Genomic DNA, 25,457 nt, shown 5'->3' with positions numbered 1-25,457 from the left:
AAGAGAGAGCATGGGATATACCTTGTACTGTCAACACCAAAATGTACACATTCTCCAGAAAATCAGAATGCAGGAAATAATCCGGAGGTTACGGGAGGTGGTAGCACTGTTGATTTAGGTTTGTGGCATGAAATCGAGAGTCCAGCGATTAGTGGGGAGATGAGCACGGGCGGTGACATTGAACAATTGTGTGTTGACTTTTCTCCTACCTCAAGGGGAGAGAGTTCTGAGTAGAGGAAGCAAGGTTGGTCAACACCAGGGGTACAGGGATAAGAAGGGGTTACCTGTTCCATCAGCAGCTCTGAGAAGTCTGACACTGTGTCAGAAGACGACGATGCTTCTTGTATTCTTATATCATTTTGCTTTGGATCTCAACTGTGTTTGGGATTAGCTTTTCAATTAAGCACTTGAGTTTGAAAGTCTTGTCATCTGTGAGATTTCTCAGTTTCACATGAGTCTCTTCTCTTGATTAAAGGCATTTTGGTAAATAATAAAATGTTTAGAAAATTATCTAAGTTATTTTCTTCTAATCACCTACTTACAGATGCTGAAACAGGTTCTAAAGCTATAAACACCTATTGTGCATTTGTCTCCTGGAATTATGCCAGCAGAAATTAACAACCCTGTTATTTTATTCACGGGACTTTTTTTATTTGTTTGTTTGTTAGTGTTTTCAAAAACTTTAAATATATCTGGAAGGAAACATACTTTGTTCAGAATTTGAAGCAGTTCTCTGTTAACACTAACCATGACATCCTTAGAACCTGACTTCCAGGAACCCCAGCTATGTTGTATTTGCATATAGTAGGACTTCTGGAACATCTACCTGGTTGCCTTCAGCTGCCTAATATGTGGAGGACCCTAAAGGCTTCAGTTTTAACTGATACAACGTCCAAATCAGGGTGTCCACACTCCCAACAGCAACGTGAGAGCCAATAATTTAAGCAATAATGAACTTAGGTGGTAGGACAAGGGTTTCAAGTTTTCAAGACTAAAATCAATGTCTATATTTAAAATCCCTAGATAGCAGAACTATTTTTAGAACTAGTCGCTCTTTAATAGTGGCCTAATTTGGCATTTCTGAAGTTTAGGGTTTCTTTTTATAAATCTAGAGTGTCAGTCAAGATATGTATGCCTGGGAATATAAGGCAGTTTGCTAGGGAGACATTCTTGGGCCACAGTTCTCTATGTGTGGTCTTTGAACCCTCTTATTGAAAATGTTTAACATGTTGCCTAAGTGACTCTTAGGTCATTGAAATTTGAGGCATACTACTATCTAGAAAAATCAAAATGAGCCAAAAAATATGTTGTCCCAAATAAGCTCAAGTGACATGCTAGCAAAAAGCTTATAAGCTATCTGGAAAGACAAGATATAATTCACATTCAAAAAGAAATAAGAAGATGCTGTGATATCTGATAACTATCAAGTGAGTAGGCCTGACAGCAAATTATTAGAGAAGCAAAATTACCCTAAATTGGAGTCATCTTGAAAGGATTCGTGGAGTTAAGATTTTAGGATGTTGAATGTCATTTCCTCCAATTCAAGGATGTGTCATTTGGTATATTTAACTAGTATTTATTCAGCAAAGAGAAATTACTCATCATTATTTCTTTAAGCTCCCATGAGAAACATTTGAGAACTTGCCATGTCATTAGTTGGAATTCTCTTTAAATTTGTTGCAGTGGTAATTGCAGGTAATGTGTGATTAAAATCAATATGTTTCCATATGAATAGGACAATGCAAAAGGTGATCAAAGCTAGAAAATAGAAATAAGTTGGGCCACATAGGAATTTCTTAGCTGCGTGAAGACGGTTGCCTATGTCACTGTGGCAGATATTGCACTCGATGATACAGATCGCACTTGCTGCCACAGCAGTCGTAGGGCAGGTACCCAACAGTGACTGTTGACAGAGGAGGCTGCTTTGTGACTCAAGCATGGTGTGAATTCAGAGCAGGTTCCCTTCTTTTGTGTGGCCAGGTGCCTGTCTTGGAACTTTCCTGGATGGACTTTCAAAAGCATCCACCTGCTATTGTCCTCGTTCTTCACTCAGTTAGGGAGAATAAGCAATGAATGGTACAAATTGTCAAGTACTAGTGCGAAGTATTTCATTTTCATGAAAGCCTTCATTTCTTTCATTTTTTTTTTATTATAAAGGAGAATGAAGCATCAACTTCTGGTTCCTATCAATGGCTGATTCACATGGCTATCAATGACCTACTTGGCTGTTGATAGGTTATTTTTGCATTCCCCCCTCCCTCCTTGGAACCCACAGTTGCCATAAGTCTAACCCCAGGCTTATTAGCAGACCTGAAGATTTTTTTTAAATAGCATTCAGTAATACTGAATAATATTGCAAACCATAACGTTCCCTGGTAAGACTCAAGCCATTTGAACTCGATTCTACCGTTCGCCAAAGTTTCTGGAACTCTGAAGCCACTTCATAATGATTCTTCTTTGATGTGAAAAGATGGATGGCATTTACTCAGGGAGAACCTGAGTAAAGGAATCACTATGCTTTACAGGCTACCTTGCCATACTTCTCATGGAATTCTCTGTCCTCTGGAGAAAGGTGGCAAAGGCAACACACTACCAGCAACTCCCTTTTGCCCTTTGTTACCTATTTATTAGATGAGTTAGCTGCTGAAGCTCTTTTTGGGTTCAGTCCCTCACTGGCCCTCAGTGAAGCTGTGTTCTGGATAAAGTAGTCCGGTGGCCGCAGTATTTTGTGTATCTGTTCGCTTAGGTTTCTTTGGCAGAACCGTATTTTAGACAGAATGTATTAGTTATGCTTACAAGAATGTATTATACCTACATTAGCCATGGTTTACTAAGTTAATGAACTGTGGAGGCAAAGAATCATTGCTATCAGGTGGCAGCAGCACTCTGCTTTCCCGCATTCGTCTCCACTATTTTACTCAATGTGCTTTCAAGGTGCCTGCACTGGGTCCACCGTGTCCCCTATTGGCTGCCATCCTATCTTTATATATATATATATAAAGATATAAACTATATATATATATAGTTTAATTGCATAGTCATAAGCACTGATTTCTACCTTTGAACAAAGAACTCCCATGCCATTTCATTCCTTTCCACATTATTTGCAGAAAAATGTCTCATTAAAGCTGTCATGTGTTTTCTGAGTCTGAGCACATGGAGGGCTTCTGTGAGGCAGCCGATAGCATACCCTTGACAATGTGAGCTTGGTCATGTCCAGGTTTTCTGGGGAGCAGCATTTGTTAGTACTGCTGTTGATACCATGGCTCTCTGCAGCCTGGCTCGGTAGATCCATCTTGTGGTGGTGACAGTGGCGTCAGGGAAGAGTTCATTTTTCAGACTTTGTCATGAATTTAGTTTCCTTTTTTTCTTTTCACACAGTTTTAACCCTTGTCTGTAATCTTCGTAAGGTTTGAAAATGTGCCTCTACATTGAAGAATCTTAAATCTGTCTCCCTTTTCTCTATCTCCTTTTAATTTTTATTATTATTTCTTTAATGTTTTTACTTAGGCCTAACTCCACCCACGACTCCTCCTCATAAAACAAACCAAGATAACCCTTTTAGGACTTCTCCAAAGCTGAAGTCCTCTTGTAAGACCGTGGTGCCACCGCCATCGAAGAGGGCCCGGCACAGTGAGGCTTCTGGTGCCCAAAGCAATAACTCTACAAAGAAGGGGCCCGAGCAGTCGGAGTTGTATGCACAACTCAGCAAGTCCTCCGTGCTCACGGCGGGGCACGAGGAGAGGAAGGCTAAGAGGCCCAGCCTGCGGCTGTTTGGTGACCATGACTATTGTCAGTCGATTAATTCCAAAACGGAACTACTCATTCATGTACCACAGGAGCTTCCAGACTCTAGACAACTCGAATACAAAGATGCCTCCGCTGAGTGGCAGCAGCAGATCTGCTGTTCCCCGGCTGCAGACCAGTGCTCCCTGAGAGAGACTTTGGAGGCCAACAAGCAGGTCTCTCCTTGCAGCACCAGAAAACAGCTCCAAGACCAGGAAATCCGAGCTGAGCTGAACAAGCACTTCGGTCATCCCAGTCAAGCTGTTTTTGACGAGGAAGCAGAGAAGACCAGTGAACTGAGGGACAGTGATTTCAGTAATGAACAATTCTCCAAACTACCTATGTTTATCAATTCAGGACTAGTCATGGATGGCCTGTTTGATGACAGCGAAGATGAAAGTGACAAACTGAGCTACCCTTGGGATGGCACGCAATCCTACTCATTGTTTGATGTGTCGCCGTCTTGTTCTTCTTTTAACTCTCCATGTAGAGATTCCGTGTCACCACCCAAATCCTTATTTTCTCAAAGACCCCAAAGGATGCGTTCTCGTTCAAGGTCCTTTTCTCGACACAGGTCGTGTTCCCGGTCACCATATTCCAGGTCAAGATCAAGGTCCCCAGGCAGTAGATCCTCTTCAAGGTAAACCTCGTGAAAGCTCACCCAGTCACATGTGGTGTTCCCAGGAAGTCACGTTTGAAATCTGCAAGCAGGCTGCGCTTTCACCAACACCTTCCCAGTGCCTCTAGAGCTGATGAGAATGTTGTTGTCATGCGTTCCTCCCTCTGCTCTCTTAAATCTGTCAGTCCTGAGCACGGTGCCTTCAGCCAGTCAGATCAGAGAGAGCAATTTGTAAGAAACTCACTTGTCTAACTTTTTCCATTACCTGGAGAGCTGCCCTGGGCCGCGATAGTTGAGATCCATGCAAGATAAAGCTGACAGTGTATCAGACCTGGTGCTCCGTGTTAACATCAATGAGAAATGGGAGAGAGAACACATCACTCCCAGCCCTGGAGAGCTGAACAGCTGATCACACGCTGGCCCAGGGAAATCTCACTGGGAGCCTGGAAGGAAAACTCAGTTAATGTGATGGCATGTTGCAGAGGGGGCTTCAGGGGTGCCCGAAGCCTTGGCTGAAATGGCAGTCACAAATGCCGCTTTCCTTTTTCTCCTCTCAGATCCTGCTACTACTACGAGTCGAGCCACTACAGACACCGCACACACCGAACTTCCCCCTTGTATGTGAGATCACGTTCAAGATCACCCTACAGCCGTAGGCCCAGGTAATGAGGCATGTCGTTTTTCTCTAGCTCCTTCGATCCCCTCCTTTAGACGACAAGATGTTATGGAAAGTCTTTCCCTCCTCCCCAAGCTGTGATTCATTCTGCTCTTGCAAACTGAGGTGGTTGACTTAATGATGAAGTCGTGTTTCCCAGGTATGACAGCTACGAGGAATATCAGCACGAAAGGCTCAAGAGGGAAGAATACCGGAAAGAATATGAGAAGCGGGAATCCGAAAGGGCGAAACAAAGGGAGAGACAGAGGCAGAAGGCAATGGTAAGCAGCCTGGAGCTAACTTCCATCTCAAAGGAGGGGTTGCTGTTGCCTGGTTTGTTCTCTGTGCTTTTTCAAAATAAATGGTTGGGAGAGAAGAAAATACACTAAAGATAAGTCTGTTAGGGCAGGCAGTCTCTGAGTTCGAGAAGAATCAATGAGTTTTGTACGACTCTTGCCAACGCTTACTGGCAAACCACATGTTAAGTCAGGACAATTCTCATGCGTAGTTTTGTTTTGAAATTCATTCCTGTCGTCAGCTTTTGTTTTGAGAAATGGAGAGAGTAGGGATAGATCCGGGCAGATATGGCTTCCGCGTGATTTGATCAGAGGGTGGATCTGCATTTTCTTTTTGCTTCTTCCTCGGCGTAGAAGATGAGGCAATGCAGGAAGATTGGCTAAGAAACTCCTTTCTCTTGCTCCACAATTGCCATGCATATTTCTTGTGCATCAGTTTCAATCAACTGCTCTGGCTCTCAGCAGCACCCTTACCATAGGGTTCTCTATTCACCTGCTTTGTGGACAGAGCTGACCCTTCCGAGCAGGCATCCCGATTGTACCACACTCGTTTGTTCTCTAAAAACCAGGACTCTCAGCAGCTTCTTGTGATTGGATTGACTTTTCCATCGCTCACTACTATTGCTTGTCTACCTAGACTTTGGAGAGCAAAAATGAGGGGCCTCCAGTTGTCAACATCCAGTATATGCCTCTGGCAGACATCCCTAATCGATCATGGAACTCTTTCCTACTGAGCCCTGACAGTGTTCTAGAGTCTTTTCCAACATGGTGCTCCAGGGAGCCATAGCTAATCAATCAGATGTGGTGTGCTGCTTTCATTCATTGCAGCTGCCACCTGTCTGTGCTAGCTGCTAACAGTGAGTTCAGTGAGGACCAACATTTTGACATATCCAGAATATAGCTAACTGAGGTTTGCAGAAGTGCTTTTCAACGGCAAAGGTTAGATATCTATGGATCCTTTAAGAAAACCCACTAGCATCAACACAATTTTGAAAAATTTTTGTAAAAGAGCTGACTAATGGAATCACATGCAAGCATTAGCCAACAGTTACCAGCTGGAGGAAAAAGGTTAAATGAGAGGTTTGTTAATCGCAGGCACTCAAGGAGAAAAAAGTGAGAAGTAATTGAATGCTTAGGCTAAAGTTCTGGGGTGTTTGCTGCCATTTAACTTGAAATCTACTTAAGAGTGATTCAAAGACCCTGTGTAAATTACAACACTTTTCCTCATTTTTCTCAACTTTCAAATGAGCTGTGATATTAAGATCTGCCAGAGTATCATTAGTTAACACAAAGACTGATGAAAATTAAAAATTCAGTGTTTCTAATATCATTTTATTTAATTAATGATCTATTCAATAATGATAATAGCTCACATTTATATAGAGCCATGTAGTTTACAAAGATTTTACTGTAGCACAATACAGTTAATCATTATAGGATAGAATCATGTTGAGCAAGCATATAGGAAAACAGTGGTTGTTTGTGTCTCCAAATTTTGTAAAATCTTCTAATCTCTTTCTAAAGAAATACAATATTTGAGAGAGAGATTAATAACTACATCATAAATATTTTCATTTGTACATAAAAACTATCACAGAATCTAAACCAGGTTAGTGTTTTAATAATAAAAAAAAAAGACACACATTCAGTTTCCAAATAGCTCAAATTGTGTTGCCAGTCTAAAAGAGTCAAATCTTTTCTTGTGGTGCCAGCATTGTGATATAGCGGGCTAGGCTTCCTCCTGCAATGACAGCATCCCATATAGACACCTGCCGGAGCACCCTGGCTCGGCACTTCTGATCCAGTTCCTGCTAATGGCCCAGGGAAGCATTGAAGGATGGTCCCAGTACTTGGGAATCATCCACCCACGAGGAAGGCCCAGATGCAGCTCCTGGCTCCTGACACTGGCCTGACCCAGCACTTGCCGTGGGGGCCGTTTAGGGAGTGACCGAGTAAAGATCTCATTCTCTCTGAGCCTCCTCACTCTGTTCCTTTGCCTTTCAACTAAGTATGCAAACCTTTCTCTCTCTCTCTCTTTTTTTTTTTTAAGTACTTTTAAGGTTGCAGCCTTATATTGGAAGCAGATAACATTCTGCTTGGCTTTTTCTGCCTTGAATATTGACTGTCTAATACAGTCTATGGTCTCTGAAATTTGGATTATATCCAATAGGCATTCATTAGCCAGACTCTTGAAAGGATTTTGACTTTGAGGTTCACTTTTGTTTTGTTATTGAAAATCAAATTTAGAAAAACATAGGCTATACCTTCAAGGACTTACCACTGCACCAGATTCTACGTGGGCAATCGCACGCTATATCCATTTAGTGTGAGTGGAAACTCCAAACTCCATTTGGAACAAACTTTGGCTAAATGTTTGGGATATAAAATTATTTAAGACATGGACCCTGGTTTGAAAGAGTTTTAGCTGTACCAATAGGTACAGCGTGTTAAGAGTAATCAGCAAGAGGACATGTAAAGTGCCACTGTGTCGGAGGTACAGATCAGCAGACACAGGAGTGAGGGAGCGAAACCCCAGCCAGAGTTTGAAAATGTCTCTACACTGGTAACTTTCAGTTAACTGAAGTTAATACGTTGGCTATATAAACTAAGGATATATTGTGGGATTGGATTTTGAACACTTACTATAAAAATAGAAATAGCTCATTTGTCTTATTAACATTTCAGTATTAGCCACAAGCTGATATGATTGAGCTAGAGAAAATATGTTGTTGCTAGAGTCTCCTGCTTGCTTTTTTTTTTTTCCTTTTAAAGTGTAGCTCTTTGGAAATACAATAGTCCATATGCTACATTGAGTTTTATTGGATTTTGCTCTTCTAGACAGTGTCTACAGCAATATGAAGCGTAAGGAAAAGAAAAAGTTATATTGGGAATTTTCCTGTTATTTGACTGGAACACTGGGACACAAGAAATGTAAAAAGAAACCTCAATGAAGACAGATCCATAAGGGTCCTGAAATGCATGCTAAAGATTTTGAGCACTTGTTATGTTGGAAGGCATGTTAAAGGCATGTTGGAATTCATAACTTTACCCACAGGAAGATTTTCTGGTGAATTTCTTCCTCTACATGATCTGCTTTCTTGCACCATTATTTTATACAACATGTTTTTATGGACTTGAGCACAAAATAAAAGGAAAAAAAAACTTCAAAATTTTGGTAACAGATACTTTAAAATTTGGATTAATTTTATCTTGCAGGCTCTATTTTATCACCCAGGCTATATGTTAGTCTAGCAGAAGAAGGTGGCTTAGGAATTTAGTAAATTTTTTCACTGTTTATAAGTCTAAAATTCTTAATCCAATGCAACGTAAATGCATTAAATTAGAGATTTCAGGGAACATTAATAATTAGCGATTCCTAAAGCAGAATCATATATAAACATTTTTTCCCAAGATACAGTCCATTCCCTGACTTTTAGGGTCTCTTAAACTTGTAGTAATTCTGGCTATGTTGGGGACCTGAAAGTTAGTATTTATCACTTCCTGGCTCAACTGTTTCTGCTCCAATTTCTTCTGGAACTTAAAGATCACCTCCAGTTGCAGTATGTAAAGTTCTGTGCCTGAAAACGTGGTAATGAGATGTTAATTCACAGGACCAATCTAGATAGTTTATGGCTCAGCACTGCATAAAACCAGCCCCAGAGGTTCATACGTACCATTAGTGCCTCTCCATGGGACCTCTCCGCGGTCAGGACAAGCTCAGGAACTAGGAACAAAGTATTGTCTGTGTTGTTATCAGCTCCCAAGTGAAAACAAGATGTGTACTTTCCCAGTTATAATGCTCGCATATAATTCTCGTATCTCTAAAGAAATATTACACGGGAGTGCATGTATGTAGCACAGTAAATATGCTTAATCTTTGGAAATTTTCAGTATTATGTCAAGATGGTCAGTTGTAGAAATCTGTTGTACGATATAGTTCTTACAGTTAGTGTACACCTTAAACCTGGTAACATATTTTATGTTAACTATGCTAATATACACATGCACACAGATACACAGAAAAGCAGAAACACCTGCAAAAGGAGACAAAGTAAGCGTAGATATGATGGGTATACTGTGTACCTCGATTATGTTGAATATCACAGGTTTACGTATAGGTCTGAATTAGTTAAGATGTGCACACTAAATGTGTGTTTTTTTGTATATCAATTACACTCCAATAAAGCCTTACAAAAATAGTTATGATTACTCTCAGTCTAATGTTATGCGTATTTCTTGGTGCACCTCTCTATTATCTTGAGCCTCAGCTGTTCCATAGACTATCCTGGATTTATCACATTCAACTTGATGCTAAACAAAAATATTCTGGAAAGCACTTGAGTGAGTCACTCTGGAAAACTGAATGCTATAATTTTGTTCCTCTTCTAAAAACAACCCCCTACCACAGCAGACTCTTCAAATGCCTCCTGAATCTCAGGCGTGTAATCAATGTTCAAAGCAAGGCATGAAGAAGTCTGTTTTTAAAGATACTTTTCAGAGTTTTTGTATTTTTTTCTGCATACTGCATCTTTCAATGGAAATGCACCCACTTGTCCTTTCTTTTAGTTGAGGGCCAACCATATATCATTCACTCATCCATGGCATTCATATGATCTTTAGAATCTTTTAAGATTTGCTTATTTTTATTGGAAAGGAAGATTTTTCAGAGAGAAGGAGAGACAAAGAGAATGATCTCCCATCTGGTCACTCATTCCTCAAGTGGCCACCATGGCCAGACCTGAGCCCATCTGAAGCCAGCAAACAGGAATTTCTAGATCTCCCATGTGGGTGCAGGGTCCAAAGGCTTTGGACCATCCTCTACTGCTTGCCCAGACCACAAGCAGGGAGTTGGATGGGAACAGCTTGGACAGGAACTGGCATCTATATGGGACCCTGGTGAATGTATGGCGAGAATGTAGCCACGAGGCTGTCGTGCTGGGCCCCATCTTTAACATGCTAGAGGCTGTGAAATTGCAGCAAGCATAGAAATGAACACACACTTTTCACTGCCAAGATTGAAATGCAGTTTCCTTAGCATAAAGAGAGAACATGTGACATTATTTTGGCTTAGAGATGTAGAATAAAAATTCCAGGAAATGAAGTACAAAGCATGAGGAGGGGGATTTGAAAAATTCATGGAAATGTGGGCATTTTGACATATTGGCTAAGTTGCTGGTTAGAACAACTGCAACAACTGAGAGCCTGGGTTCCCATCATAGCATGTGTGTGTCCATGTGTGTGTGGGGGGGAGGGTGGGTGTGCTTCTCAACTTACAAGTGTTTACAAGTATGTGAAAATATGGCCTTGAAATAGATTGCAACTTTCCAAGGAACGTTTTGATATCCCCATGCACACCAGTCTCATCATTCTTTACCTCCAGAACTCCAGAACTTGACTGAGAAAACCCGTAGGAAATCACCCACAAAGTAATAGGCACGTATTATGTTTCCAAACATGTGTTTATCCTAATTCTTTCCATCAATCCCCTCTTACTTGTAGCTTATTATTTGTTGAGAAATAACCGTTGTTTTTTTATCTGAGACTAACTAGAAGACCCTGCACTGTTTGTGATAAAATTTTTGGTGATGCACAGTCGGTTAACTCAGTCTGTATTTTTCTTTATTTATCCCCTGTGTTTTGGTATAATGAGGAATTACTGTAGCTGTTAATGTGGCATAAATCTTCAATTTTATTATCCTCCCCATCAGCAAGCTAGCTCTTGTGAAAATTGAAGCTAAAAGTTATTTGATAAATGTTCCCTCCTCCTCAATAGTGAAAACTTGCCTAAAATCCATTTTTTCAAGGGGCTTTTTCCAAAGGTTTAGAGTTCCTCAAAGCCTATAAGATGTTGGAAATGTTATTAAGCATTTTGATTTCTTTTCCTTTCATCTCCTGTTTAGAAATTAATGTCTGGAAAAATTGGCTGCAAATGTTAAGGTTCCTTAAAGATATGAAATCTATTCCTCTGTCTAGTGCAACTGCACCATGTTAAATAGAATCAGTTCTTTGCTAGACATTTTAGCCAATCTTGGAAAAATTTTTGTCTTTGCTTTCTAGACTCTCAAATGCCCTTTGTTTTCGTTTTCAGCACTGGAAAATCCAAGCACTTCTCTATATTTTTTTAAATCAGGATTTCAATACATGTTATTTTTTCTTTTCTTTTTTTTTATAAACATGTATTTTGATTTAAAAAGGCAGATTAAGGGATAAAGTGAACAACAGTGGGGACAAGAACTTCCCTACGCTGGTTCACTGCACAAATGCCTGCAACAGCCACAGCTGAGCTGATGGGGAGTCAGGAACCAGGAGCTTATTCCAGGTCTCCCAACTTGGTGCAGGGGCTCAAGGGTTTTAGCCATCATCCACTGCTTTCCCAGGCTATAAGCACAAAGCTGGGATAGAAAAGACGCCACCAGGGCATGAACTGGTACCCATATGGGATGCCAGTGCTGCAGGTGGAGGATTAGCTTGCTGTGCGACCACATGGCCCCTCAGTAATTTTCAATTTGTGATCTTTGTAAAGCAGAAAGGTGTGATCATATTCTTGTAATTCTAAAAGCAGATGACAGAGAAGTGAAATAAGTACTTTGTGGAGCAGTTCTTTCAACTTCTGTTTCTTCCTTTGAGGTTGTATTTTCTTTTACTGCAGAATGTATCAGTATCCATTATAAGAGGTCTTCTGGCTTATCTTGCAGCATTATTGTTGCATAAAACTTTGTATAACACTGCAATTCAGAGGCTGTCCCAATGTGTCTGCATATGGGTGTACATATGGTGGATTTTGGCTTTAACTTCAATTTTCTTGAATACATAGGCAATGTGTATTCCCATAATGGTAGTTGAGCAATAGCTCTGTGATGGCTCAGTTTCTCTCTCTCTTCTGCCTTTCTCCTTCCTTTCCCACTATATTACGGTAGCTTTCCTAAAAGGCCCATTAAAAAGGAAATCCATAACATCATGCAAGCAGGCGCCGGGAAGTTTAAGTTTAGATAACAGTGCCATTATATCGGCTGTTTGGCTAAAGCTGAATTCGTCAATAGAATTGAATGTGATGCTGTGCTTTGCCTTGCTAAAACATGCAACAATGCCCTGGGATAAGCCTCACCATCCGTTTCTGTTTACTGACCATCACAGTGGGCTGCATGCTCTGAATCAACAGAATTACAGCCTTCAACTGAGATATACAATCTCCATGGAAGTGAATCAGGTGACCTCTCTATTGCCGTCTTTCATCTGGTCAGTTACTCTGGCTGAGGCACGTGTTTTACCAACTGTTTTAGCAGAGTCCCTCCTCTGATGTCAAATGCTGATTTCTGTGATAACCTTGCAAATGTGTAGCTACCCTGTATGTCTTACACTTGAATCTGTAAAAATGAAGTGTGGAAAGAAAACTGTGAATTTACTAAGCTGAGCCTGTGGGTATGGTATCTGTATGATAAATATCACAATCAACTCTCATTGTTTATCAAGTTTCAACAAGGACTATACATAGCCATCATTTATACAATGAAGGTACAGGCTGATCGATTAGCAGCATTGAGGTTCTGTTAGCCTTTAAAGTAGTGGTGATATACAGTATGCACTAGGGAATGCCAGAAGCTCAGATTAAGTGGGGGACAGGAAGGAAGGAGTGGGTTGCAAGAGGAAGTCCATAAGGAAGTGAGACTCAGGCTATGCAAGGCCTTGTGGCCCTGCCTAATGATTTCAGGCCTGTTGGTGTATGTTAATGGAATCCGTTGAAACGTTTTACGTGGTAATGGACATTACTAGATTCCTGTTTCCTTAGTGTTTTTACTGCAATTGGGGAATAAACCTGAGGAAGGTAAATATGAACTCAGAAATCCAAGTTAATAGGCTGTTTATTAGTCATGTTGAATTAGGAGAGCTGGAATAAAGGAGAGGGACCAGGCAGGAGATTGAAGGCAACAGGATGTAATGCATGATTCCACACATGGAAAGGAAAAAAACAGGAGGGGTACTCAGCTTTTTGTCCTCAATAAGAAGCTGAGGTTGCGTTTTATACAAAGCTGAGGTTCTTCCCTGCTGGTATGAGAGCTCTAAAAACGGACCAGCTTGGGGAAGGCTAAAGCAGAGGAGATTGGCTTGGGTAGGGATGGTCTGTTGTGAGGTGCTGAGACAGCCAGACGAAGATGTCATGTCAGGGACTGGCCATTTGAGTTTGAAGCTCAAAGGAACACACTTCTTATTTTAAAGCAGAGACACAAGACTGCATATGAGTGGTGGTACCATTTAGGGTTTGCTTTTGATGGTCTGTTCTTGTCAGATTCATTGTTAGACAATCATAAAAAGAAATGTTTTCAGTCAATAACACAGGGCATGTCTTTGTCTCTAGCGTACTTTTTATACCCTTTAAGACTGGAGGTCTGTCATTACATGCAGAGAAGTCTCTTGGGCAGGTTATATGTGAACCTGAGTACCAACCAGTGTGAAGTACCTGTGGCATACTGTTAGTTCTGAGTCTCCTTCAATCCAACATAAATCTATAGCCTCGAGTTTATTCCATTGTTGTTTGTCCTTTCGCAGAGCAGTAGCCAAGCACGTTCTCCATGTTAACTCTATGCTCTTCTGCAACATGTTTCTCAGTCTCGAGAGCTCGTTACTTTGGCTTTGTCTTTTTGCAGCAAGGGGCATAGGATTCCTTCTCACATTAAAAATCCATCATTGTTCTTTTCAAGATTCATTATTGTAATTTTGTATTTATAATCCTTCCATTTTTTTACTGTTATTATTTTCCATGATTCCCTCCCCTTCCTCTCTCCCCATTCCGCCTCCCCCCATCACCCTCCATATTCTTAGAGAAGTATAGCACTTTAGTGACAGTTGCCAGTTACACATTCTGCTATTTAAGTGCATCACCGCATTGTAGGTATACATAGGGGTAGAAAATCATTTTTTAAAAGGATTTATCCTCAAGCTTTAAGATGTTCTTTCTATATTTGACATGTTATGAACTGCTAATGACTTTCAGATCTTGATGATATTGACTCATGTGTAAAAATGAGGCCACACCTCTCTGTTCTTAAACTAAGAGCAGATTTATTGGCAAAGTGAAATTTACAGCCTCTTTTATTTAGTGCTTATTCTTCAAAGGCTAAAGGCTTAAAAGGGCGCAAATTTTAAATTTGTATTTCAATTTGTATTTCTCAGTGTCTTTAGAGCATTCGCATCAAAATGAATGGAGTATGCTGGATAAAAATGAAGATTATTGAATCTTACCTTCCACAAACAGGCTTAACACAGCTTCCATAGACTGTAATAATTTAGAATTTTAACCAGCACCTCCAGTAATTCTTATCTACATTAGAGTGTAAGAACTTTTGCTGATATCAACGTTTGCATCTGTCATCCTTAGATTAAGAATCAGATCACAAGTGGTAGGCATTTTTCCAGCTGTTCAATGAAAACAATCACTTTGCACAACCTCTAACACATAAGAGTTCACTTTGGTGAAGATCAGAAATCAGTAGGAAACGTGATAAAAAAAAAAAAAAGGCACAGGGAAGGACGCCTGTGTTCTGGTCGTGCCCTTGGTTGTAGCCTGTGTTTCGTCGGATTGGCGGTGTATGCATACTTACTCTGCATTCCTGCACCTTTGTTAGTAGTTTGGAGATTGAGCTGCTTTTCAACCTCCAGAATGAGTTAAATCTCTCATTCCCTCCTTCCCCCAACCCCGTAGGAAGAGCGCCGGGTGATTTATGTTGGTAAAATCAGACCTGACACAACACGGACAGAGCTGAGGGACCGTTTTGAAGTTTTTGGTGAAATTGAGGAGTGCACAGTAAATCTACGGGATGATGGGTGAGAATCTTCAAGATTATTTCTTGTTTAGAAGCTGACGTATGTAAAAAATTATGGCCATAAGAGTACTGGGATGGGAGTTGCCAGTGTAAGTGCTTTGACAGGTGACATGTTGAGTTCAGAACCTTATTTATTTTCTTTCATCCCTATTTATTAATCTTTCTAGTTGAGATTTCCTGTCCCAGAAATAAGTATTTAGCTGCTTGACAGGACAATCACACTGATAAATGGATGCAGTGGCTCCGACATGAGCCCTGGCACAATCTTCCCATGTGGAAAGGGTTACAGTCCTGTATGCTAATGTCTTAACCAGATGTGGGCTTCTCTGCTTTGTACCTTACAGAGACAGCTATGCTTTCATTACCTACCGATATACCTGTGACGCCTTTGCAGCTCTTGAAAATGGATATACCCTGCGCAGGTCGAACGAAACAGACTTTGAGCTGTACTTTTGTGGACGCAAGCAATTTTTCAAGTCTAACTATGCAGACCTAGGTATGGATTTTATTGTACATGGAATGAGGAATCCATAACAGAACCGAAAATGAGAGTAAACAGAACTTGTGGGCCTTGTGGATTGGACCATCACTTTATTTTCTTAGGAGAAATGTTTGAATATAGGGTTTTTTTTTGAAGAAAGTAAATATGACAATTTCAGAAGAAAAATACTAAGGTTTTGGTCAAAAAGGGCAGTAATACGTTTTTGTACTCCCCAAGTGCTGAGATTCTGTGCCTTGAGTGTGTGTATTTGTGTGTTATTTTAATTTAGGCATTGATATACTGTGCATGTCTACATGTCTTTGTGTTATGTTCTTGTGCATATTGTCATTTATTTTTATTTCTGTGCCTATCCCAGATTATTTTGTATAAACTACAGCTTCACTATTACTGTTTTTATGGAACAGAATATGCCAAAGTTTTGTTCTTTTTCCACATTATTTCACAAATTCTGGAGGTACACAAATTGGGATGAGCAAATAAAACTTCAGATGCTAACTTACATTATACTTACCTTCTTAAAAGAAAAACAATGCACCAAAAAATAAAACAAAACCTGGTTACATGTCAGGGGTTTCCATGTCCTAGGCACCATGCCAGGATATTCTCAGCATTTTCTCATGAAATTATCAGAAATATGCTCAAAGGTAGATATGATTACCATTGCCATTTAATAGATAAGGATATAAAGCATACATATATGTTGGGTTTTCTTTATTAGAAACGTCTTACAAATTTAAAGAGTGAAGTTTGGAAAAGATAAAAGAAATAAATTAAATGATAAGTAAAATCACCCAACAGCCTGTCAGAGTTGTTGCCAGTCAGTGAATTGTCTTCAAGGACTTACAGTGTTTAATTTCTTATGACTGAAGTCACATACAAGTTTACATTCACACACTCACACACAGCCCCCCAAAAGTTCATGAAAAAGATGGATTATAATATAACCATGCATACATTTTAAACTATATTGTACCATATTCACCTTTAATTTCATTCTGTCTGAACTTTTTAAAGTGTCATGTGCATGTGTATGTATTGTTGTCAGAGGTGGGATTTGGATTGGCTAGTTAAGATGCTGCCCAGTTCCCACGTGGGGTACAAGTCCCAGCTCTGCTCCCAATTTCAGCTTCTTGGTAATGTGCGTCTTGGAAGGCAATAGGTGACAGCCCAGCAGTTGAGTGCTAAGGATCCCAACCCCCAGCTTCAGATCTGGCCTTGTCTCAACCATCACGGGTATCTAAAGCCTGAATTGCAGTTCAGCTCTGTAAGTCTATGTCCCTCTCTCTTCCTCAAAGACAAACATGTGCAAGAATAGGCAAAAATAACACCTCACATATTTTAAAGAGTGTACAATATTTTTGACAAATGGTGTCATTATAACTCATCATTCTATTATAGCTAAGGAATTACTCTCTTTTCAATTTTTGATATTATAGATAGTGCAGTACATCTAATTTTTCCATTTTTAATTTTGGCCCTTTACATGTCATATCCTATGTGATGTGTGCATTATAACTTTAAATTCTGTGAAGAAAGAACAGCAAGTAACAAACGTCTTGTGTGTATGATGTGACAGTTTTAAGTCAATTGAAATTAAATTTAAATTATCATTTAAATGTTCCTCAGCAGTATTAGAAATCTATTTGTACTTACTGGGGCTTTGTGTAAAGAAAGGAATATCAAATACAATGATTTCTTTTCTCCTCTCCAACGAAGTGATGTCTTTCTGGAGTAATTGATATAGGTGATGTGCATTGTTCAGAGGGAATATGCTATAATTCACTTCACAAGCTCAATAGATGGTGTGCAGGAGGGGAGAGGCAGTTGACTGTTACAGAGATAGAGGCCTAAGGAGGAAAATATAAAATGTGGCAAGTCATTTGTTCAAATGTTAGCTGATAAACACAGTCAAGACAGATTGAAGTCTTGAGTTGATTTGACTTATTTTCTTCAGTGATATAGGCCAGGGTGTTTCTAGTCTCTCAAAACATCTAGAGTTTAAAATAAGCTACCTAGAGGGACCTGTGGATCGCAATTTATCACTGGTCAAGGGAGGATTGGATGGTATTTCCAAATTGAATGGAACCTCCCTGAAATACTGCTAAAGAGGATGCTGCTTTTCTCCTTATCTCCCTACCTGGCCAGCAGCAACAGGAGCTTCCTTGTTGTTAAGCTTGTACTGTATTCTCTGAAATGCATGGTTTACCTACACTGCAGTAGCATAGGCTCTGCCAGTACCCTCCAGCTTTACCTTGGCACGGCAGGCAGTTTTCTTGAGTATGGGCTTGGTGCACTCAAAGGAGCTCTGGATTTTTAAGTCTGCAGCTTTTTATGTGAAATCTGCTTACCTCTGACCTTAGAGAAACAATTCAAATTTCCTAGCTCCATGTTGTTCGGTAGGAAACTCCATTACAATGATTTTTGAGATTAAACGTGTGTGAAGTTTTTAGCAGAGAGTTTGACACATCATATGGGTTCCATAAATGGTAGATGTTTACAATCTAAAATGATTGCAATGAGAAGTTAGAAACTTAACGCTTATTTTGAAAATGGACAAGTCAACACTAGAGGCCAACTTTGGAACTCAAAATTCTCCCATGTCTTGTCTCTCATACTCAGTACTTTGGAAAACGAATTGGCACTCAACATAGTGAACATAAGAGTGTCCTGCAAGCTTGGAGGGAATCAGAGTCTACCTGCATGCCAGGAGTAAAGTGAAAATGATGTGACAAAGATTCATTTCACAGAGACAGTGAAATGACTGAATGTTTTGAACAAATGAAAGCAATTGTTTTTGTTTTAATTTACTCCCATCAGATTAGCGTTTTTTTTCCTTTTCCTCTACTATTTAGACTAGTTAGTCCTCATTACCATATTATTATAATGAAACATAATGCTTCCAGTTTTATTTAATCAGCCGGTTTTACAAATTAGAGAAATGGAAGAAACTTGATCAAAGTTATTGAGATAAAACAAGAATTTAAGTTCTGATTTTTGTGAGTCTTACATATTTCTATTTACTTTCAAGCAATGGATGTTTCTAAAAAGCCTCAATAAAGTATTAAAAACAAAAAACACAGAAATGATAACCTGCAGCATTAGAATAAAAGAATGATCATTTTTATGAATGCAATGTTTTTCAATGTGAGTTAGTTACACAGATATGTATAAATGTGGTATAAATAATGTATTCATCACAAATTCATTAGTAACTTTAGAAAGTTACATTATCACTATCCTGAATAGAAACATGTAACTTCCCATCTATATTTGCACTCGTTGGTAAAACATTTCTAGATCCAGCTCAAATATTGTCACTCTTGTTTTTAATAATATACTAGTGTCTGAGATTAATACATTCACTCAACAAGTAGTAATTTGAATACATAACATGTCAGTAGTTTTTCAGGTGTTAGGAATACTAATGTGAGGCAATTTATTCTTGTTAATGTAGTATTAATATTTGCATCAATTTCTTTTGAAATGTAAGCAGATTGGTTATTGAGTTATTCCTATAAAGTTCCCACTATATTGAATAGTAGTCTAATGTTTTGCTATTGTTGGGAAATAAAATGGTAGAGAGGGTGTTTGTGCCTCAGAAAAGGCAAAGGATGAATTACCTCTCCTGGGACAAAATTTTTCTGGGTGCTTACTAGGTGACATAGTATGCTTGTGTAAGAAAATAGACATTTGAGCACCAAAACTTGATGGAGAAAAAATGTCATAAAACTGCTTTTTAAAAAATATTTGCTCATGGAATTAGAGACACTGAAATGCTGAATTTCCTTTAGAATTATTCAGTCAGAAATTTTACACAGTCTCAAAATTCCTTCCAAAGGGAGATATGCGTATACCTTGATTTGTATTTTAAGAATAATTTATTCTGAGAAAGTAAGAGTGAGAAAAGGATAGAGAGAGCCGCTATCTGCTAATGAACTTAAAATTGCTTGCAAAACTCAGGGCTTTGGCATGCTGTTGGGAACCAGAAAGTTAGTCCTGGTGTCTCAAATGAGTTGAAGAGGCCCATTCACTTGCATCCTCACCTGTTGACTCACCTGTTGACTCCCAAGTCAACATTAGCAAGAAGTTTGAATTGACAATGGGAGCTGAGACTCAAATCCAACTTCTCCAGATAGGACCAGAGCATCTCAAGGGGCAACTATACCACTGCCTGCACCACCAGTGTCTGTGTATGTGTAGGTAATGATGCCAGGCTGACTTACGACGTAGGCTGTCCTTACCGAGAAAGTCTTCCGACTTCATCTGTCATGCAAGTGGAATTCCAAGTTCAAGTTAATCCCTAGTCATGAGATAGATTTTTCTTTCATCTCTGCAAAACATTTTTTTGAACAGCTGCTCATGACGTCTTAGTAATACAAGTAAACTGCTCACTTGTATGTAAAGAATTGTGAGACTTTGTTGTAATTTATCAACTGAATAGTGCCAACATTATTGAAGAAGGGGGGGCATTTTTGCCCTTATCTTTTGTTGGAGAAAGATTGTAATTATTGTTGATGTTTAGTGGAAAAAATAAAAACAAGAAGCAGAGATGGCAACTGTAAAAGAGAGTAAGAAATGAAGCAATGTCTATATTTTAAATGCAGGATGATGAAAATAAATTAAGGTTTGGAGGAAAGAAAATTGGGCTGGTGTTACAGAGCAAGGGACATTGAAATTTTTCTGGCAAAGCAATTTGTTAGTACAATGGCTGTCTTTCTGTTCTCTACCATTACACTCTATGCTTTAAGCATTTCTTTTATAATTTAGTTTAGGAAAACCTGAATACCCCTATTTTTGTAGAGTTTTTAATAACACCAAGCATATTCATAACCTTGGTATACATTATTTCAAAAGAAGGGGGAATCCTTGTGTCAATGGAACTGTATCATGGAAAAAAACAGATTTTTTTTACTCTACACCTATGCCACCATTTCTCATTTGTAAGACTGACAGAAATATCTGAGTTTTTTGTGAGATGTCAGTGGAGGAAAATCAGAAATATTTTTCAGAATTTGCACTTTGAATTCAATATTGTTTAAACATAGCCATTTTGCTAAGAGCTGTTTAAACAGAGTGCAAAGCTTGACAAATTATGTCTCTTGGACCATATGGAGAAACTGAGAAAAAATATCGTATTATTGATACCTGCATATTTTCCCTCTTCAATTAATGAGTAAAGAAGCGGAGTGTACTTTCGTGAGCTATAAAGTATTTCCCATACCTTCCAACGGGGCGGGGGGTGGGGCTTTTACACCCCCATTGTTGGAGTGCTCAGAAGTACTGGAGATGCCTGGTTCATATATCCTTCCTGCCTCAAAGCGGAAGAGCAGCTGGCACATTATACCGGAGACCAGCTCCAGCTGACTCGATAGCTTGCAAAGGACGCGTGGCTTCGCGAGTAGACAAGTGGAGGCAGAGGAGACATGGACCACTATGGCATGATGCTCATAACGGACAACTCAGAAAAGTTGCCTTCTTTGTTTATACACAAATCATCACAAGCTTTTGCACAACATCCAATTGTTTCATTTTTACTTCATTATAAAAGAATGATTACAAAAACAATCCTATAAAATATTATCATTATTTTACTTCAGAGAAAATATTTTCAGCAAGCTATTACTCATTCAAACTTGCAGTGACCTGGCTAAAGCCAGAAACTCCACTGTTGGCAGCACATGCAGTTGCATAGTGACAAGTAGTTTACTTATATCCAAAATCAATTTTCACTAAACATAAACTAACTAATATTACTTAAAATATCAAATGTACAAAATTAAAAGGAAAGCTCATAAGTGAAAGGAATTTATAAAAGCATATAACAGAGATTCTTTGTTAAATCTTATAATCAATCATGCATTAATTACCACCACTTTCACCTAGTGCTGATTCAATTGTTTTTTGTTCTTTTGCTAAAGGACAGGCAAGTCAGCCATTCTACAGAGGGCCTTTACAATAAACTTCTTTTTATCTTTATAAACTGTCTTCTTTCCCTAAATATGAGTGCCAATATAAGGTAGAAGTTTTTGCAAACTATTTCCTTTCCCTAAATATAAGTGCCAAAATAAGGTAGAAATGTTAAGCCATTTTGGGGGCAGAGGGTCCATATATGTCTCCCTTTAGAAGATGCCCCATATATTTTCTGCTTTTCGTCGTGAGAAACCAAAATGCATCATTTCATGTGTTGTAACAGTTAAAAACGCATGATAAACAAACTCTTTGTACCTCCATGATTGCCATCTGTTCCAAGATACTATAAGCTGTTTCTTAAGAAAAACATTACTTATATTAGGCAAGCTTCAGGACAAAGGTGGGCACGTAACAGGATGTTTGAGACATTGTGGGCTCAGTTGTACTATTGTATGCTTTGAGCTGTGTGTCATTGCTTTAAAGCTGTTTTTATCATAACATGATTGATCAGTTTGAGGTGATATACCAGTTTCAGTAATCACTTCACATTAGCAGAAAAACACCACCACAACCCTCAGGAGAATTCTATGAAATATCACAGAGGTTACTGAGTGTCCATACAATGTGGTGAGGCAGCAATGAGCTGACCAGAGACATTCTGCCGGGCCTTGCCATGCAACCAGAAACTCCTTGTAGCCTTGCTAACTGAGGAGCAGTGCTCATCACACACCCATGCCATCTGACCCAACGGCACAGCTTCCTGCAACATTAGGCAAAGTTCTAATGGATTTTTATTTCCCAATCAATTGGTTTTTATGCTCAATGAAATTAACCTATTGAATTTTTAAAAAATCCAGCTTCTATTGCTAAGATAAGGAGGAATCCTGGGCAAGTCATTCAGCATGGCCAAGGCAAGAGGCAAGTGGTGATTTATGAAAGGCATGTTAGGTTTCCTGTGCCTATCCCTGCTCCAGGAATATTCAGATATAAAATGAATCAATAGATGAGTGTTTCTAAAAACTCACAAGGGGTGTGTGTGTGTGTGTGTGTGTGTGTGTGTGTGTGTGCAACGAAAGCTAGGAATTATTTCTTTACACTAAATTAATTGGATAAATTGCTATTGAATACGGCAGTCTTGAATGGCAATGGGTTTTAAGTAAATGCCTATTGGTACAAGGTGCATCTAACCTGGCTTGGGTTTCTTTCAGATTCAAACTCAGATGACTTTGACCCTGCTTCCACCAAGAGCAAGTATGACTCTCTGGATTTCGATAGTTTACTGAAAGAAGCTCAGAGAAGCTTGCGCAGGTAACATGTTCTCTAGCGAAGGATGGCAGAGGGATGGTGAATACCTCACAGGACGGTGTGTCCTTCCCTAACAGACTACTGCAAGTCGTACCTAGGATCTTCTCCTTTACACTCTCTGTATAAAAACAAACAACAACAGCAACAATACAACAAGAACAACAACAACAACAAAACAACAACAATGGTTTACATGAACACAGCTGCTGAAGAGGCAAGAGACAGAATGCTATCCAGTAAGCACATGTTTATTCATGGGTGTCAGATTTGCTTTCCCTGGAATTACTTGGTGATGGAGTGCTTGTATGCGTGTGCATGTGTGTGTGCCTGGCGTAGGGGAAGTGTGTGTATGCACCTGTGGGAACTGGGGACACTTGACCAGAACGTGCAAGGGCAAACCACTTCAAATGGCAGCAGTTCCATGAAGACACACCTAAAACCTAGAACTTCAAAATGTTTGTGATATATATATATATAGATACAGATATACATATATGTATATACATATTATATATGTGTATATAATATGTATCTGTATCTATATATATGTATATATCAGTCAGTTAAGAAGGAAAGGAAACCAACAACCAACCAACCAACCAACCAACCGACCAACCAACCAACCAGAAACCACCCTAAAATGGCAGTCGCTGGTGTTTGAGCATCAGCCTCCGTACTCTATTTTTTAAGAAAGTACAGAATCAACTTGAAGCAAGCTTCCTCTTGCAACGTAATGATTACATGACAATCCTGAAGAAACCATAGGTTCCTGGAACCAATCTCCTGTCTTTCGTTTTCTCCCTTTCTCACTCATTTCTCTTATCTTTGCCCTTTTGCCATGGAATCTGGGTGGGAGAGGATAACGCAGACGCCAGAATGCTATACTTTCCTAACATTTTGAAGTTTCTGTAGTTCATTCTTTGTCCTAACACCCATGTAAATGTCCAAAATGTTGATCTTCCACTGCAAATTTTAGCAGCCTTGTTAATGGTCAAGCGTGCAGCTTGTTCAGCGGTTCTCTCTGAGGAGTGGACATGGTGTTACAGTCCTAAGGGGAGTTAGATAGAACTCTCTGTAATGTGTTCAGATAGTGTAATTGCTACATTCTCTGATGTAGTTAAGTATTTACAGATGTTAAATGGAGTATTTTTATTTTATGTACATATTATACAACAATGTTCTTTTTTGTTACAGCTATGCACTGTAAATGCAGCCTTCTTTTCAAAACTGCTAAATTTTTCTTAATCGAGAATATTCAAATGTAATTATGAGGTGAAGCAATTATTGTACACTAACATATTTAGAAGCTGAACTTACTGCTTATATATATTTGATTGTAAAAAAAAAAACAAAAAACAAAGACAGAGTGTGTGTCCGTTGAGTGCAACCACAAAACGATGCTCTACGTACATCCATCCCTTCTTAGGTGAGCTTCCATCTCAGCATCTTGTCGAGAAATAACCTAGTCCCCTACAGGTATAACCACTTCTGCGATATTTTTCCACATTTTCTTGTTGCTTGTTTTCCTTTGAAGTTTTATACACTGGATTTGTTAGGGGAATGAAATTTTCTCATCTAAAATTTTTCTAGACGATATCATGATTTTATGTAAAGTCTCTCAATGGGTAACCATTAGAAAATGTTTTTATTTTCTCTATCAACAGTAGTTTTGAAACTAGAGGTCAAAAATCTTTTTAAAATGCTGTTTTGTTTTAATTTTTGTGATTTTAATTTGATACAAAATGCTGAGGTAATAATTGCAGTATGATTTTTACAATAATTAATGTGTGTCTGAAGACTATCTTTGAAGCCAGTATCTCTTTTCCCTTGGCCGAGAATGATGATGGTATTTACCTGTATTTTTTACAGTTATGCATCCTGTATAAATACTGATATTTCATTCCTTTGTTTACTAAAGAGACATATTTATCAGTTGCAGATAGCCTATTTATTATAAATTATGAGATGATGAAAATAATAAAGCCAGTGGAAAATTTTCTACCTAGGATGCATGGCAAATGTCAGGTTGGAGTGTAAGTGCTTCGTTTGGGACATTCAGCTTTTGCAGAAGCATTGTTTCTACTTGCACTAGCATGGCCTCTGACGTGACCATGATGTTGTTCTTGATGACATTGCTTCTGCTAAATTCAATAAAAACTTCAGAAAAACCTCCATGTTGAGCATCAGGATTTCGTCTGAGTGTGGAGTCCCTGGAATGGAATTCACTAAAGTCTGGAGTGTGTATTCAAGTTTCTAAGTTGAGATTCAATTACTGTTTGGCTGACATGACTTTTCTGGAAGACACGATATACCTATTACTTACCCGTTCTTTTCCTTTCTCTCACCCAACGCGATCTTATAAGATGGGTTTCACCCCCCCAGGCCAATGCGGCTAATTTTGATAGCTGCAACATTTATCACCAGCATATTGTGTTCTGAGTGAATCCACTGTCTGTCCTGTCGGATGCTTGCTTGATTTTTGGGCTTCTTATTTCTAAGTAGATAGAAAGCAATAACAATACTATGAAAAACAAGAACTTGTTCACAGGTTCTGCGTTACAATGGT

General features: G+C 39.1%; 1 protein-coding gene across 4 annotated transcripts in view; it reads left to right on the top strand.

Annotated features, from left to right (window-relative positions):
• Positions 1-23,386, top strand: part of PPARGC1A (PPARG coactivator 1 alpha) — a 659,635-nt gene extending 636,249 nt beyond the window's left edge. For 2 of the 4 annotated variants that reach the window (XM_040966433.1, XM_040966436.1), the window contains exons 9-14: positions 3,511-4,426; positions 4,963-5,067; positions 5,221-5,341; positions 15,054-15,175; positions 15,519-15,670; positions 22,795-23,000. In XM_040966433.1, the coding sequence (XP_040822367.1) occupies positions 3,511-4,426; positions 4,963-5,067; positions 5,221-5,341; positions 15,054-15,175; positions 15,519-15,670; positions 22,795-22,898 (1,520 nt within the window). In that variant the 3' untranslated portion in view covers positions 22,899-23,000. Of the gene's footprint in view, positions 1-3,510; positions 4,427-4,962; positions 5,068-5,220; positions 5,342-15,053; positions 15,176-15,518; positions 15,671-22,794 lie in introns of all 4 variants that reach the window. The other 2 variants (XM_040966434.1, XM_040966435.1) reach the window with 2 other exon arrangements.
• Positions 23,387-25,457: the final 2,071 nt, after the last annotated feature.

The sequence above is a fragment of the Ochotona curzoniae genome, unplaced genomic scaffold, assembly GCF_017591425.1.
Source record: "Ochotona curzoniae isolate NIBS_2020 unplaced genomic scaffold, NIBS_Ocur_1.0 scaffold_4505, whole genome shotgun sequence".
In the NCBI taxonomy this organism is placed as follows: domain Eukaryota; kingdom Metazoa; phylum Chordata; class Mammalia; order Lagomorpha; family Ochotonidae; genus Ochotona; species Ochotona curzoniae.
This window is presented reverse-complemented; position numbering and strand designations above follow the sequence as displayed.